We start from the raw sequence: 18,144 nt of genomic DNA on the forward strand, positions 1-18,144 counted from the left end.
CCCCGGGCTGGTGCGGTTTTTCTCCTAACAGGGGCACCAGCCCGGGGTACAACGTAAGTGATTAACATTTTGGCACCCCCAAGTGACTTAGCCCTTCCTTCTCCTTTAAGTCTCTTTCCACTTTTTTCCCCCCTTAAAAGCAAACTAAAAGCAAGTATTTTCACCTTGACTTAATGTTCCAAATTGACCTTTAAATGCAGTTGAATGTTTAGCAAAGATGGACGCTGTGTTGCATAAAAAGAAAATGCATACATTCTATAAAATGAGAGACTGGGTCCTTTTGTTGGTTTCACTTTCTCTAATCATTTTCTTGGTTTTTATTGTTCTTTTTTTTTTTTTTTTTTTTTTACAATGCAAAACTTGTATGACTTCACAGGAACACATACCCTATTCAGAGTATTCTTCTAAACAGGGAAAGCCTTTTCCACTCTTAGTATATAAATCACAGTGGACAGTCAGCCCAGGCTGCCTCCAAATCTAAAATCCTTGTTTATCTGGGACAGATAATAATACAGTGGAGCGCGCGTGTGTTTACACATATTTACACACATGTACACTTGCCCAAGCATTGCTGTCATTAATACAACTTTATTTAAAACACCTTTGATGTGTCGAGATTTGGCCACTTTCAAATATATAAATATGTTTAATATAAAAAAGAAATAAAAAGGTCAGTGCTTGCTCAGAAAAGTTATCCGTGATGTCCTCCGTCTTTGCTTCAAGGTCAAGAAACCAGGAACCAGGTTTGTCTGGGCCTCAAGACACTCTGCCAACGCCCAATCTAATGAACTTTCTTCAGCTCAGGCCGTCTAAATGAGCAGTGCGCCCTTGCTCAAGAAATGCCCACTGAAGTGCAATGGGAAGTGATATTTTCGCAGTAGCCCACGCAAAAATGTAAGTCTGAAGAGTTGTTCAAGTTCTACTGCTTTACAGGATATATCAGTTTACTTACACAGGCAGCTGTACATGAAATGTGAGACAATTTGGATTAAAATAACAAAACAACAAAAAACAAAAAAAAACACGAGAGTATCCACTGGCAGAGTATGATGTAACAACATTGCAGAGATATGCCTTGCTACTGGCTTAGGGCTCCCTACACCCACACCAGCGACAATCTCAAGGAAAAAGCACTGCCCTGCAGATAATGATCACTCTATGCACAGCATAGAATCAATGGAAAGGGGAATTAGACAAACAGAACACAGATAAAACAACAGCAACAGAGAACAGGCTGAAGCATATAATTCAGTCTACTCCCAAAACAATAATGTTCACTACTGTAACTGATTCAAATACATGAAATATATATCTATATATTAAAATGCTGCTTCAAAAGTGCTTAAAAAGAACAACTTAATTGTAACTGCTTTCATATAGAACCCCTGGAAGCTGCTAAACACCTAATATAAATAGGTAACCTAAAGAACAAGTGACTTGGAAACCAACCAATGGTTATGGGCTTTGATACCAATGGAGTCTTGGAAATCTGCTTCTAAAACAAAAATGACCTTCGGAAAGGTATCTGTCACAGTATTAGAGGCAATAGAGGATGCACATTTCACATGTAAGCCAAATCTTTTTGTTTTTCTAACACTGGACAAGGCCGAATTGCTTTTAACAGCTCTTGTAATATGGCGTGGCCATGATCAAAGCCTCCCTGCATTAATGAAGATTAACCAGAAACAAACATTGAGACCGATGTCTGTTGAGTCAATTTCTACTGTTAGAATGCTGTAGCCTTTTATTAGCAACACAATTAGCCCTTTCATAAACAACAGCTTTTGAAATGTTAAAGTACCCAATCGTTTGGTAAATGGCTGGCAGCGGGTGTGCACGTGTGACAGTTTCATCAGTCGGATGATAATAAATTAATTTTACATTACAAAACACATGGAGATAATAAATAATCCCTTTACTTGTTTAATCTCTTCCCCCCCCCCCCCACACACACAAATCTGTGCAGCTTGTAAAATCCTAGAAGGATAGGAATGTGCCATAGATCCTGGGTTCTGCCAGTTCAAAGGGGAGGCTATGAAATATGGGGACTTCATTTTTAAGCTAAAACAAATCCATAAGGGCAGATATCCCCCCTTAAAGTGTAACACCATAATCTCCAAGAGTCTAATCTAGCCAGATGTTAAAAACAGGATTTGAGGCTTGCATGTGTTAACTCGAATCTCTACTGTAGCCGTGCCTATTTACTATGTTCAAAGTTCATTTTCCTAGAGGTCTATAGAAAGAAGAGACTAAAATTCATCCTCAGCTTGAGGAACAGCAGAGATGCAGAACAAAAGAATGACCTGATTTTGTGTTTATCTGCCCTTCTGTACTCCCTGCTACTATGCAGTTTAGGCGATATCATAAATACAATGTAGTGTGGGTTTCCTTGGTACCTTAGCAACAAGTGCATGCCGGATGATGCCACAAACAGTAAATGTTTCCTTCAGGTCACTAGCTTTTATGTTGACTGTACAGACAAATGTTCAAGTAAAACAAAGCCTTCCAAGCCAAAGCACACAAGGGAGGCTACTCTTTGGATTTTATTTAAAGCATCAGATTTCATTCAAAAAGTAGTGACAATGTGTGCACATGTGTCACAGTATGTATAATAGATACATATATACACATGCGTGTGTGTATAGATATATACCCATACACGCATATACATACACACGTACAAAAAGTTTGCCTTTTTTTTCTTTTGTTAAACAGAACAGATCTCTGCCTATGATGTTAGACAGAGTAACAAGTAACACTGGGGACTGGGGGGGGGGGGGGGGGGCAAGGGAAATAAGTGTGCAGAATATAAACACCAAACAGAGAAATTTACACCTTTTATGAGTAAACCCCTCCTTCTCAAACCCTCCATCAGGCTTTAATGATTGTAAGCTCAAAGGGTAGAGACTATGTCTGAAGAACACTATGTACAGCATTGCATAATGCACGCTAGATTTGTAAAGAGCTTTAGGTCCCATTGGGGGAAAAATGCCATACAGAAAAAAAGGATTTATTTAGCAGTGACAATCGCCTGCTGATAAGAGCTTTGTTGCCATATGAATAAATAGAGGGCAGAAGGTTGAAGTGTGTTTTTTGGTTGATGAGCTACGATTTGGGGTTTTTGTATTAATGACAAGAGTATTCAAGGCCAAGTACAACATCAAATAAACATATGACATAAAATATAATTCCTATAAGAAAAAAAAGAATGATGATCTACTCCACATCTGTAAACTGTCCTGAATCAGTGGCCTCTACAAGAAATACAGAAAGTCAGTTCATTTTTTTTTTTTAAGCATATATTTTTTGAGCTGTGGTTCCTGGATGTAGAAATTATAAAGAATGAACATCACCCAACATTCTGTCCCTGGGAGGCATTTTCACCCCAGTCCTGAAACTTTTCTGCCCAGTTAAGTTAGCAAATACTAAATTAAAAAAAATCAGTTATTGAACAAAAAATTAAATAAATACATATATACACACATATATATATCCCTATCTATATATATGTATATATAAAACTCCAAGACCAGAACCAGAACACGGTGTGAGCATTTGACCTGAGAATAACACAATATTTCCATTGGTTTCTTCTTAGCAAAGCCGTTGCTATGTGAGCAGAGAAAGGTTGCCACCACAAGGTGACCAATTCCAAGGGGACAAAAGAATTCGGGCCCAGTTTCCTGTGTATGGGGCCCCAATATATATGTAGGTAGAGGGGATAATATGTTAGAGGGAAAGGGTGCAGGAAAGAAATGTCTGACGGGAAAGGAGGGATCCTCTTTATTTGGTTAGAAGCTTTGGAATTTGCAGTATTTTGTGAAATTGGTTTATTCAACATTATTTAAAATTTGTATTTAATTAATTTTTTCATCGTCTATATTCGAAGTCTACAGGCGTAAAGAACTCACTCCCACAGCAGTTCGAGAGCTATCCTCGTGACAGCCTGGATTCTCAGGAGCGTCCAATGGACTCCCTGCCCCTTCAGACTTTTGGCTGAGGTCTGAATCAGATTCCTCAGAGAAAGTGTCTGTTGGAAAGGAGGATGCAACCCCTGAGGTGCTGCAAGAACTTGAGGTAACTGTTGAAGATGAGGAAAGTGTGGGAAAAGAAGGAGGTTTTCTATGAGAATTGTGAGACCAAGACTTTGCGGTGCTGTTGGGGGTAGAAGCTGTGGGATAAGTGGGTGAGTGGCTGGCTTTGGAGTCAGCAGCAGACTGAGAGGTAGATGCGGTGTCAGGGTTGGGGAAGCAGGCAGAGTGAGGTAATAAACTAGGGTGCTCTTTGGCATTTCTTGCTGTTCTTTTGATTGTTCGGTGTTTGTGCAAGGGCGACTCCAGATGTTGACGTAGAGCATCGCCCCCACAGAAAGTGGCATCACAGCCCAAGCATCGGTAAGAGCCATTAGTGTCACCAGTGGGGACGCATGTCACCAGCTCTTGCAGGTTCACCACAGATTGGCCAAAGAAGCAGAGGGACTTTAGGTGGCTGATAGCCGCCTCCTCGCTGCTGAAGCTCAGCTCACACTTCCGACAGACCAACTTGTACTGCACCTTTGGGACAATAAAGGGGTCCAAGAGAAAGTCTGCACCTTGGTTCTCCACTTCTTGTTGATCTGGGGGCTTAGACAGAGATACCTCAACAGTTGCAGGATTCTGTTCTTCCTGCTTGGGGGAGTCTTTGGCAGGCTCTTTGTCAGTGGGGGAAGAAACTGGGGGTGCAGGGGTTTGGCTTACTTTGGGCTGTTGCTGCTGCAGTCTTTGATGGTGGTGATGTTGCTTCTGTTGCATTTGTAGCTGCCGCTGTTGTTGCTGCAGTGCTTCCTGCAAACTTTGCTGGTACTGCTGGTACTGCTGCAGCAAGGAGCTAGGAGACAGACCCATCAAAGCTTGAGACAGGGCAGGGTTGTAAGGAAACAGACTCTCCATCCCATACATTGGTTGCAGATATCCACCCGGCAAGGCCCCAGGCATCTGTGTACTGTAGTATGGAGAGAATCCTGGGACAAAATAAGGAAGGAACTGGCTAGTGAGCAGGGCAGTGGGATCTGATGTCAGAGCAGCTTGCAAAGCCTGGAGCTGTGCTGAATCCACCACATACTCCATGCCTGATGATGATGTGGAGGCTGATGCTGGAGTTTCTACTTTCTCTTTCTTGGGTGCAGGTGGTAGTTCTCCCTTTCCTTTGCCCTTATCTTTCTCTTTAACCTTCTCACCATCTTTTTCTTTATGCATTTCTGGTGGCTGGGGAACAGTTAATGAGTGAGACTGCGAAGGAACAGTGGGGCTTAAAGATTTTGGGGTTTGCTTATTTGGTTGTCCAGAAGTGGGAAGGCCAGGAGAAGGGATTTTTGTGCTAGACACTCCCATAATATTGGATTTGGGCGAACTTAAAGCTACAAAAAATAAATACAAAAAAAGATAATCAGACAGCTGAATACATCTCACAAACATTTATATTCATATAATTTATACATATTTATGAGCTAGCATACTATACTAGAATTTTAAAAAGGGATCAGTAGTAATACTAATGACTATTGATACTATTGCATGATTGGTGTCTGTGACTTTTATTATAATCAACAATTTGTGAAAAAAAAAATGAAAAAAAGTGAAGATCCCCTTTAACAAGTAAACTCTTTGTTTTTGCAGATATTGCAAGTTTACATATGAAGAGAAATATTAGTTCTACAATGGAAATGCATAGCGATAAGCCATAAGCATTCAGAGACTTATAACTTTTTTCTCCTCTTTGTTCACAAAGTGCAGCTTAGCAATGTGTTGCAGAGATCATCTATCTTAAGATGTCTTAAGTTTTAGATAACTGGTTACATCTGTATGAGGGCACAACTAAGGGCCCAAAATATTCATTGGCTGGAAGCTTCTTGCCTCAACTAAGGCATTCTTTAAAAATAAACCTTTGCATGTCCCATGTTTGATGGCACATTATTGCAAATTTTTTGGTTCAAATTACAAAAAACAAAACAAAAAAACTTTCACATTATATGTTAAATAAAATATTTTGAAGAAGATACACTGACCTACCTAAGTGCCATCTGTTATCACTGCTACAGAACAGAATGTGCAGCTGTTTAAGCTTCAATGGTATTAATAATGTGTACATGTTTAACCTATTTACAGTTTGCACTGTGCCCTATAAAACTTATTTATATTTCGTAAATGAACACTGACCCAGTTGGCAAATCTACAAATAGCTAGGCCACTTATTATTAGCCGTAGTATGGTATGCAAAAGGACAATGATGTCTACTTGCGTCACCATTCTTTCTATGGGTTTGTTTTCATTACATATTATTCAAAATCTGCTAAAACATAAGCAAAAATGGTAATGTCACAACAATTAGTATAATGTAACATTTCAATGATTGGCAAATGTAAAGCAGAACATATTCAGTATTATCTTTTTGTGAAAATGCTACTAGTAGATTGGTTTCATCACTATGTTATATCTGTGCCCACCTGTATTAGTCGGAGTGAAGCCTGGCAGGGATGGGCTGCTAAGGCCTGGCAGCAGAACTGGAGGGATTCCTTGGAGAGCTGGATAAGCTGCTGGAAGATTGAGTGCTTGCAATGATGGGTTATCAAACACATTTTGTGGTTGGGATGCCAGACCCAAAACCTCATTGGCCTTTTTAATTCTGTCCAGTTCCTGTTGGGCCATCAGCTGACGAACTGTAGCAGGATCAAAATATTCTTTCTCCTTGTCCAGCTGACTTCCAATGGCATCCTTTACTTTGGAGATATGCTGCTGGGAAAAAATATGATCCCGCACAGAGAGCCGAGCACTGTACTTTATACCACACAAAGTGCACTCTGTTTTGGGTCCCTCATAATTTGTTTGGTTTATTCCGAAGTGCTTGGCCATACTTAATTTTGACTTCTTATCCTTTGCTCGGGCATTTTGAAACCAGACCTGGACAACTCTCTTTGGCAGTCCGATGTCATTACCCAGTACTTCACACTCTAGCATGGTGGGAGTTCTATAGTCATTAAAGCATGATTTAAGAAGTTTTAGCTGCAGGTTAGTCATTTGAGTCCTAAAACGTTTCTGACCAGGTCGGTCTTCGCCGGATTTGCCTGCAGAACCACTTGCACCTGGACTAGGAGAGCAAGGGTCTGCAAGGCTAGACGTTTCACTGTAATCAACCATACCTTCATTTTCAAACTCTTTGCTGTAATAACTTGGGGCTGGGCTGACTAAACCAGATGACATTTGATCCTCATATTCAGACATTGTTATCATGCCAGATTTTGGCAAGCCATCACTGTTTAAGGATATAGATTTGGTTTCAGCTATAATACCCGTTGTGCTGTCATTGTCAGCATTTCCTTCATCTCCCGTTGTTGTATCAGTTATAGCAGTATTTACAGAGGAGCAGTCATCATTGTCTAGCTTTGTCTGGTCAAAGCTCAGATTGACAGAAGACATTGAAGGACTTTCAAAATCTTCTACCCCTTCAACTTTGATAGATGATGGGCTGAGCAATGTTCGAGGCGAAAGTTCCATAGACTTGCTTCCTGGAGAGAAAGAAATGCATTGCCCATCACCGCTGCTATGAGGAAGGCTATTAAATCCAGTATTATCAAAGAAATCCCCCTTTAATTGGATGCCATCACAATCAATGAGCATGGCAGACAGATTCATATTGTATCCAGCTCTCTTTGCTTCATGCCAGTGGCGTGAACGAATGTGAGCTTCTAATGCAGTCTTTGCCTTAAACAGTGCTCTGCAAAATGGGCAGCGTCTATGGGCTTGAGCTGGACCAACTGCTCTAAACTGCCCTTTTCTTTCCCGTGCCCTTGTGTTTTGAAACCATACTTGAACCACACGCTTCTTCAAACCCACTTCATGAGCAATGTGGTCTAACATTTTACGTGTTGGGTTTGAATCTAGCAAATATTTTTGATACAGAATCTCCAGCTGCTCTGGAGTGATTGTTGTTCTTAAGCGTTTGTCCCTTTGAGGTTCTTCTCCACCAGTTCCACTATCATTTTCCCCAGGACTTGCATTTGCCTTTTCCTCTAGTTTTCTTTTAAGGGTATTCATTGTTGACGATGGAGTGGAAGGGGAAGTTGCTGACCCAGGAGGTATCTGAGAGAGTCCTCCAGAAAGAAGCTGACTGGCAAGAAGTGGATTACTGGGGTCAAAAAGCATAAAGGGCATATCCATTGATCTGTCTAGGAATTGAGGGTGGATGAACTGGTTTTGTGCACTTAGGAAATGTAGTTGTTGATGTTCCTGCCAGTGTTCAAAAGATGGAAAAGCTAGTTTACACTGATCACATTGGTAAGGTAAAAGGGGGGGAGGTATGTTTGCCAGTTGTTGTGGGCTTGATGTGTGAAGTGGCTTGATAGAAAACTGGGAGATTTGAGTAGTATTTGGGCTTGTCTGAGTCACTGTACACTGAGGAGGTTGGGCGGATGAAGATGGAAGTGGTGCATTTTTCTGTGGAGTCACACTCATTTTGTCCTCTGCTTGGTCATGTTGCAGAGGATGTGACTGTGTTGACTGTGGCTGTTGGGATTCTTGCTTTGGCTGCTGTGGCTGTTCTTGTGTTTGGTTTTGCTGCGTCCTTATAGGCTCAAAGTGCTTTGGTTTATCATCATGAGAAGCCTCTGATTTTGAACTAAGGATGATATCTTCTGCATCAGTTGTATGTTGAAGGAAAGGAGTACAAGATGTGTTTGAAGATGATGAGACTGCAGTGCTGAAAGATGGAAAAGTCATTGGTGTGCTACATGTAGAACTAGAGGGTGTTAATAAATCAGTGGCATCTGTGGAGTCTTCATTTTGGCTATCATCATTCATATCTTCATCTTCATCCTTATAACACAATTTTTTCTGATGTTTAATAAGATCAAATATCCGCTGAAAAACCAAACTACACTTTTTGCACTGGTAGTTTAAATTGCTTGTTCGAATATATCGATCGTTGGTGAGCTCTCGTCTCTCTCCTTCTTTTCCATCACCTTGATTTTCATAGTTCTTTCGTGCTTTCTGACGGGCATTCTGGAACCACACAACAATGACACGTGTAGGAAGATTTAGTAGATTAGAAAGCTGTTCAAATTCATCATCCTTTGGGTAAGCATTGGCATCAAAAAAGTCCTGAAGAACACGGAGCTGGTAATCTGTAAAGCGAGTTCTGGATGACCTCTTACTTCCCCAGTATTCAGGCTTTTGAGGTTCTGGGGAAGGAGGCTTGGAGTCCATCTTTAATTCCTCCAAGCTAGTAATAGGTGGATTATTAAAATTATAAGGGGAATCTTTATTGCGTTGACGTTCTTTAAAGAGGGTATTTCTAAACCAATGTTTAATTACTTTTTGTGGCAACCCAGACTTATCAGCCATTTCTTTAATCTGTTCTTCACTTGGAGAATTATTAATATCAAAATACTGACGTAAAACTCTTAATTGGTCATCAGTAATTCGGGTTCGTGGCCTTTTGTTCTGCTGTTGCAAAAGACTGGGATTAAGTTGGTGCTGATACAACTGAGCTAAGTCTGCTGAGAGAGTATCCACTGGCCCCAGCTGTGGTTGGAGTTGTGCTGGCATGGACTGTAAAGGCATTGTTTGCATCATTAGTGGTGGAAAGATGGGCAGCTCCATGGGCATGGGGAGCTGTGCTAAAGACACAGAGGACTGAGCTGGTGAAATGCTGGGTGGAGTTACAGGAGGGGCTGAACTTACTATAGTTGGGGTGATAGCTGGTTGAGGAGTCGCAGGAGGAGGTGGAGGGGGTGGTGGAGGAGGAGGTGGAGGAGCCTCTGGTGTTTGAGGTCTTAGAGGATATAATTTATCATAATGATCTCTATACTGCTTTGCAAAATTCTCCAGTTGCTTAAAAGGCAGATATCTCTGGTGAACATGCTCCTGGTGACTCTTTAGAATCAAGATATTGGAGAACATTTTTCCACAGGAGTTGCATTCAAGTTTGTCTAGACAGTCTGTTTGATCTCCTTTTATATTCCTCTTCTGGGCTTTCTGCTTGTTTTCATTATACTGAATTACAAGTTCAAATCCAAAGTTTTCAAGTAAAGCTTTGGTGGCATTACCTCGTGCATCTGATGCAATGCGAGGAGGAAGCAAAAAGTTGTCAGAACAGGATCCAGACGGATCTTTTTTGCATTTTGCAGTCTCAGACGTTAAGGGTTCAACATTTGCAGTGTTTTCATCTAATTTTTCATAGAATTCCTTCTCCTTTTTTATATCCTTAAAATTTTCTTTCACTGGTTTCATTTTTTGTTCTGGAGCTTGTATAAGCACTGAGTGAGATTCTGACATACATATCTGACCTGGCTGTTGCAGGACATGCTGGTGATGAGAGTGAGTCTGTTGAGGGATCTGCAATGTAGGTTTAAGATCTTCTATCAAACTATGATTACTTCCAGTCAAAGTCAGTGTTCCACTTGTCAGGGGCAAACTAACATCAGGGTTAAACTGAAAATCTGCACTAGGGATATAAAATGGGAAAAGCAGGTGTTGCTGCTGTTGAAGCTGAAGTAGAGTTTCTGTTGTCATAGGAAAGTGAGGAAGAATTGTTGGATTTAACAGCTGGGACTGAAGGATGGCAGCTTGCTGCTGTAGTTCTTGTTGTAGATGGGCTTGCACCTGTGCTTGTGCCTGGGCCAGCGACTGGGCTTGTTGTTGTTGTTGTTGCAGCTGCTGCTGCTGTCGTGATGCTATCATATCTGCTAATTTCTTCCGATTAACTTCTTTGTGCTCAGAAGGCCATAAAACACTGCTTGCACCAGTGTTCCCAATTGTCTCCATAGGCATTTGGCTGATAGAACTGGAATTTACTGTACTGGTAACCGCAGTTCCACATGTTGAACTAGCTGTAACAGTAGGGTTCGTTATTGTGGAATTTGAAGATGTGCTGGTGCTGTTGGTGCCTGTTCCATTGCTACTGCCACTAGCAGCTTCCAGTTTTGCTGCACGTGCTTTGGTTTGATGTAACACAGACCTCATGTGAATCTCTAGGGTGGAACTTTGGCTATATGCAACATTACATGTGTTGCACTTAAAAGGCTTATTATCTGGACTGCTAGTGGGCTCAGGCTGCCCCACTGTTGACTCTTGCAAGGCTCTTTTTAATTTATGAAGATGGGACACAGAGTTGTAATGAACCAGTAAAATGTTTTTTTGTGTGAAGGATTCTTTGCACACCGTGCACTTATAGGGACGAGAGGGATCCAAAAATTTCTCCATGGTGAAGTTGGGGCCTTTGCGGAAAGGCAATGCTCTCTTTGGCTCAGAGCCTGAATCTTCTTGTACAGATCCTGAGTCACTCCCTGTAGGACTCTGTTTTTCTTCCAGATCACTTTCATCTTCTTTATCATCATCCACAAGCATACTCTGGTCTTCAGCCATGGATGCATCTCCCATGGTCATCATGTCTCCATTTACTAGAAGCCCACTGTACAGCTGCTGGATGTCAGACTCACTCAACTCTAGATGGCTGGTCTCAAGATGCTTTTTTAGGGCCTGAAATGTGCGAAAGCTTCTCTGACAAAGGCAACACATAGTAGCAGCCCGAATGACATGATACTGAGAATGCAGTTGAAGCTTTTCAATGGTTTTGAATGCCAAGCTGCACTGGTTGCAACGGTACTTGTAAACATGGCGATCAGACACTGGCAGTTGTGGGCGCTTATTGTGAATTTCATTAAAATGTGTTTGTAGGGCAGCAGAGGTTTTAAAAACTTGGTTGCATCCTTTTTTCCAGCACAAGAAACCAGAGTCTTCTCTGGAAGAACTGTGGTCACTTGAAGGAGCACTCTGTTCTATACGGAGCTCAATTTCCTCTGGAACAGCTGCAGTCTTCAAAATTTCTTCAGCAGATTCTGTGAAAAAAAATATTGTAAGAAGACCATGAACAAATAGTAACTTCTTTACTACGGTTTTGTTTCTAGACAAATGCAGCCTTCAATTTTAGTTGACAAGGTCTTACCAGACAGTTTCTCTGTATTATCCCCTGTTAAGGTTAAAGATGCTCTCTCTCGCTCTGGTGAATTCACTGGGAGAAACATGGTACTTGGCATGATCATCTCAGGAGAGGTCACCTGTAGACAAGGACAAGATCATGAAAGTGCCCAAACAACCATCCTGCCCTCACCTCACAGCTAGATGCTAGGAGTGTTCACATCTGCTCAGAATCTCCCCCCGCCATTACTCAGGAGGTGGCCTACTCTAATTATCAGTACACACTAAGAGAATAATCTTCTAATTAATATTTTTCCTTTCTACAGAATCCTGACTTTGATCACAAAGAATGTTTTGTTACAGGCTGTTGGGTAGCCAATTATAGAGATGCGCTAGAAGCTCCCCCTCTCTCTCTGCTTAATCCACCAAGCACATATTAACACCCCTAATTAATTCAGACTGCTAAAGAGAAATGAGTATGCTATATTCTTGCGAAAAAGGAGCAGCCTGTTAAGCTTTCTCTATAATCAGATAACCTAAATTGCCTAAAACTGGGAAAGACAAACTTGTAACAGGATCACTATATTATCAAGTCTTCAGTGAATGAGGCCCATAGAAAAATTAATTTAATTTCAACCCTACAAGGGCGTGTGTAAAAATAACATGTACATACACAAATACGTCTTCTTAAAAACAGGGTATATTTTCCCTGGATCTTAAATTATATGCAGGCTGAATGAATAAAATCGCCCATGGCTGCTGAAGCAAATTTGCTATCATTTTAAAGACCAGTGATACACCAGTACTGTAAAAGGCTGTGACATGCGCTGTCATATTGTATAACCTGCTGCCAAGACATGAAAGCTAAATAACATTTACTCATATCCCGTTATGCTACCATTTCCATACAGTATGGCAACTCTGCAAAATATTCTTTGTACATTTGGCAAAAAAAAATTGCCATTCTATTGTATATCTTCTAAACATGAAGCTTAAAATGTTCTCTTGATATTATTTAAACTACTTTTGAGTACCTGCCTCTATTAATGCTATGTGCTGTAGATATTAGCAAATACAATAGCTGTATGAAAGTCATAAGCGTTTATGTAATAAAAGGCGCAAATTTTGCCAGGAGCAGTAACCAATAGCAACCAATGAGCAGGTAGAATTTACTGGTCACATGTTTAAAAGCAAAAATATTATTGGTTCCTATTATGGGTTACTATTCCTGGGAAACCTTAGTGCTTTGTATTACGTATGAGGTTAGTCTCTTCATACTCGTGTTTACCAGTTAAATCTGTCAAACTGCTAAGGTGTGCACAAAGGGGCACCCAACAAAAAAGCACCTCTTGCTTAAGTGTTTGGGTGTCTCCCAGCATTGGCATGTACAGTGACAACTGGAAGGCAAGGCCACTCTGAGTGTGTATATTTTTAATTGTATACAGTTATTGCATTAATAAATCTATATGGAGGCACCACCATATGTTAAAGATCTGCAAATAAATCTGAAGTGGTAATAAAATGCCACATAAAGTTGCCTAAAACAAGGCATCTTTAGACAGTTTACTCCCCAATGGTGAGCTGCAAGAAGCTCTTCCACTTGCTTCTCTACGGAAAGTTTTAAAAGTATAGAAAAGCAAGCTAAGTAACTACATTTTTCCCTATACCTCCTGATAACAGCTAAAATATAAGTGCCTGTTATAGGGCAACAATGAGTGACTTAATTGATTCCTGTGTGACCCAGGTCTAAGCAAAGTATTGACGGCTCTGGCATTTGTATTGCACAGAAAATACACTAAGTTTTTTAATGAAACCAATTTTAAACTCATTTGGTGACAAATAGGGGTCAAAAGTAGTGATGAGCGAATCTGTTCCGTTTCGCTTCGCCGAAAAATTCGTGAATCTTTGAAAAGATCCGCGAAACGGCGAAAAATTCGCGAAGCGGCTATTATTTTGTCGCGCACGGCTCTTGTTTTGTCGCGCGGCTCTTGTTTCGTCGCGCGGCTCTTGTTTCGTCGCCCGCGGCTCTTGTTTCATCGTGCGGCTCTTGTTTCGTCGCCCGCGGCTCTTGTTTCGTCGCCCGCGGCTCTTGTTTCGTCGCCCGCGGCTCTTGTTTCGTTGCCCGCGGCTCTTGTTTTGTCGCGCGGCTCTTGTTTCGTCGCCCGCAGCTATTATTCTGTCGCACGGCTCTTGTTTCATCGCCCGCGGCTCTTGTTTCGTCGCGCGGCTCTTGTTTCGTCGCCCGCGGCTCTTGTTTCGGCGCGCGGCTCTTGTTTCGGCGCGCGGCTCTTGTTTCGTCGCCCGCGACTATTCTTTTTTGACGCCGCGACAATTTTTGGACGTGCGGCGAAATTTTTCATCCGTTACGCGAAACAATCCGCCAATGGCGAAACGCGGAAATTCGCCGCGAATCCATGCCTGGCGAAACTTTTCGCCCATCACTAGTCAAAAGTTATTCAAGGCTCTATAGGCTGCTGTCAGAATAAAAACATTATATTTAGGCTTAAGGCACACATGGTCAAATGCCTTAAAGGTGTCTTTTGGGCCATTAGTAAAAGAAATACATGGCCAGGTTCACTTATAACCCACTTACACGAAGTCTTAAAAATGTATCAACTAAAGCAAATATACTAATAATTTAGGTTTCCTACAAACACAATATTTATTGAATATTAACTTTGTATAAAAGTGTGTGAATTGCTTTACTGCACATGGTTATATTTTACCTTTAAATTCAAAGACAATGAAATGACATTCTTTTTAAAAACTGCCCAAAGATTCTTCATTTTCATGAAGAATACACTGCAAAATGCTATTCTGACATGTACGTGAGGAGGATAAGCATTAGAAAAAGAAGAAGAAATGACACTGTGCATGGGCACATTTTCATTTTAAAACAAGGAAAAGAAAATGTGTCCACTTCCTGCACCCAGAGAGGGCAAAGCTGTGTGCAGAGTCTCTGCAAATTCCAGCTCCACAAGACAGCTCTATAATTGTTTTCATACACTTTAATTAGAAAGCCTCGCCTGGCCTTGAATAATAAGAGAAAGACTTCTGTACTTGAAAGGTTGAAGTCAATCAAGTGTGAATGACGGCAGACGAGGAGGTGAGCGAGAGACGTTGTCTGCTCTCCACTTTAATCATCTTTCCTGATTGGAATTCTGGCAGGTTTTGAGAAGTCTAATGTGCCAGCTCCTTTTTTTTTGTACCTAGTCTCCCTAAAATGTCTCCAACATCAAACAAACCTGAAAACCATACTCTGCCATGCTTTCCTGTCATTTGCCTACTGGCCATGTACATGTTATGGGATACATTGTGCTTGTGTAGAATGCTGCATTTTATCCAAGCATCATATATATTGCTTTTTAAAGTTGAGTAGGATTGCTCACTTGCCAACAGCGTATGAAGTGCCACTTTGCAAAATACACAATCACATCTTACTAAACAGCACACTTAACAGCATGATTCTATAATACACAGATGCTTGGCCAAAAATGCAAATAACATCATTAAAGCCCATTCTATATTGCTCCCTGTGCCCGCTGATCTCTGACTTGTGGGTCATAGATGCAACATGTCAGCTGGCTCTTCCCTGGCTGCCCATCACAGAGAATAATTACATGCTAATTGTGCGAGGAGGTCCAGCTGACAAAACACAGCTACATCTTCAGAGTCTGTTTACACCATGCTGAGGTATAAGAGGTGTAAGCTGGATTTACAGACCCACCCTGAGCCCCACATTTTTCTGTGAACACTGCAGACAAATTGGGGGAGGGTCTGTTTGGAGTGCAAGCAAAAAGGAAAAAAAACAGGGAGGTAAGAGAAAAAATAAATTAAAGAATTAAATTAAAAAGAGAAGAGCTAAGGACACAAAGGATAGAGGTCAGAAAAAAACCCTGACTGTCACAAAGGTCCAACATGCAAATCCCCCTTGCAGACAGACTGCATATTTCCATTACAAAGAGGGCAAGGACTGGAGAAAGAACTCGTTAGCAAGGGGAGGATACAAAGGTCACTTCACATTTCCACTATCTAATTGGCAAACATTGGCCAGGAAGCCTGATCTTGCAGTCCCTGCACTTATATGCAAGTATTATAAATTAAGACACACGCGAAGGAAGGGGGGGGGGGGGGGGGGAAGGTGTGTGTGATCTCAGAGTGAGAAATGAAAAAGAATACTGGAAAAAGAAAAGAAAAAAAAAGAATGACTTGTGGGGTGTCAATGGCAAAACATTGAGTTATTTGAGAGGATCGATGTACTAACATTTATCTGAGCTCCACTTAAAAAAGTGTCAATTGTTGGATAAAAGTGCACTATACTTAGAAGGATGGACAGACAAAAATAAAAGATGGAGAAAATGCAAAACCCTAGTTACCGTGGTAACAGACAGTACACAGGACAGGTTCCAGAGAACTGTCTGAGATATTATTAGGCGGATTACATGAATGCATAATGTGCATATTCACATTTGTCCCGCAAACTAAATTGTGCTAGATCAGTCTTAGTTGTTATGTTATTGCATTCTCTCATTTATTTTAGCCTTATTAAGATAAAAGGATTCTTGTTCTAGTGCCAAATAGAAAAGGCAGCAGCCATAAATAAGATTTCCCTATTCACACTGACCAGATATGATGGGAAGAGTGCCATATAATACAGATACTGGGATTGCAAATAAAGCTACATAATTAAAGAAACATATGTCTGCAGCTCTAATTAACCCCACTGCTACATGAATGGGGCAAAAGTTGCTGGTGTGAATGCACATTGCATTTAAGGTGATACCTACTGTAACAATAAGCTTTTCCACACAATCAGGCGCCACACTGTGTAGGTGGGTAAGGTGCAACTGCAGGTGAATCTTGTTGTTTAACATATCTTGGCAGAGAGGGCAGCGTAGCATGGGCTGCACCGAGTGTTGGGTCATGGCATGAACACGGAGACGATTCACATCTGCATTGCTGTACTTACAATATGGACACTGAAAAACCTAACAAAAAAATGACAAAAAAGGGATTGAAGGAAAAAGAATATAGAAATAGCAAATTATTTCACCCAGGTGACAGAAAAGGTGACAGTCTAGTACCTGCTCGGGTTTCTTTTCCTCCACGGACTTTGTTTGCTTTGGGGGCAAAGATTGCTCAGTGCTGCCAGTAAATGAATGCTTTGGAGGGACATCAGGCTGATCTTTCTCAGGGGGATTAGATGGTGCCGGTGCTGAGTAAAGCCAAACAAAGATGCTTAGGACACAAATCATCTTAAAAAAGTCACAATAAAGAAATACAGATACCTGGATTTCTTTCCTGTCAGTCATCTATTATGCCACTTCCTAGCCCTCAATGCTTTCCCTTTAATCCAACCTATCCTCAGTGGATACTAGCGAAACACAGCAGCAGGAAATACACGCAAATCTATGTTAGAGCATCTTACCTGCGCCCCTGCTCATGTCCCTTGCACTTTCAGGTTCGGGGTCTTTAAGGAATTCTTCTGCAACTGTGACAGCATCACATGAGCCCTCAGCATCTTCTAGGGGTTCCTCTGAAAATGAACACAAACAAGTATATTAGGAACATAATACAATCAAAATGTTCTTACCACAAAATGTATGTGTACATTACAGATGCTGGTCACATTTCCAGTCATCTGACTGAGCAATTCAGTCCTTTAGAACAGTGGCCCTGCTACAAATAATGCAAATCGCCTCTTCATTGTTTCCTATGGCTCCATCATCTCATTGTCTGCAGAGGAGAAAAATTACCTGGATATTAACATTACTAATTAGTTTTCTTTTTATTTCTCCTAAAAAAACACCATTCCACTATAACAGCTAATAGCACTTCTGTAATGTAAATAAGTGATGCCAGCTGACCATATGTGGACAGGATAAAGTGTAACTTGCAAGTGAGTGAATTTTGTGCAGTGGGACTAAACACATGGCTCAACCCAACTGCACTGAATCCTGAGTATGACATGCTAGCTGAACCAGATGGTCACAAAGGGGGTGATGGAGTGCTAGTTCTCTTGCCACTTCTGAGCCAGGCACTAAACTTGCACACATGCCAATATGTGGCCATCAAGGGAGCAGTTGACATGACATACAGTGATATCCAGGCAGTTCAGCTGCATAACTAGTTTACATTCCGCCAGAGACTACAAACTGCTAAGAAATATGGTCCTTAATAAAAAAAAAAAGTATAT

At 41.1% G+C, this 18,144-nt stretch overlaps 1 protein-coding gene across 1 annotated transcript in view; it reads right to left on the bottom strand.

Annotated features, from left to right (window-relative positions):
• Positions 1-568: 568 nt before the first annotated feature.
• The window catches only part of zfhx3 (zinc finger homeobox 3), a 70,933-nt gene continuing 53,357 nt past the window's right edge, over positions 569-18,144 (bottom strand). Inside the window, exons 5-10 of the mRNA XM_002937578.5 lie at positions 17,377-17,484; positions 17,033-17,163; positions 16,736-16,936; positions 11,977-12,088; positions 6,482-11,869; positions 569-5,395 (exon numbers count right to left, since the gene is read on the bottom strand). Coding sequence (XP_002937624.2) covers positions 3,891-5,395; positions 6,482-11,869; positions 11,977-12,088; positions 16,736-16,936; positions 17,033-17,163; positions 17,377-17,484 — 7,445 coding nt within the window. The 3' untranslated portion in view covers positions 569-3,890. The remainder of the gene's footprint in view (positions 5,396-6,481; positions 11,870-11,976; positions 12,089-16,735; positions 16,937-17,032; positions 17,164-17,376; positions 17,485-18,144) is intronic.

Source organism: Xenopus tropicalis, chromosome 4 (assembly GCF_000004195.4).
Source record: "Xenopus tropicalis strain Nigerian chromosome 4, UCB_Xtro_10.0, whole genome shotgun sequence".
Taxonomy (NCBI): Eukaryota; Metazoa; Chordata; class Amphibia; order Anura; family Pipidae; genus Xenopus; species Xenopus tropicalis.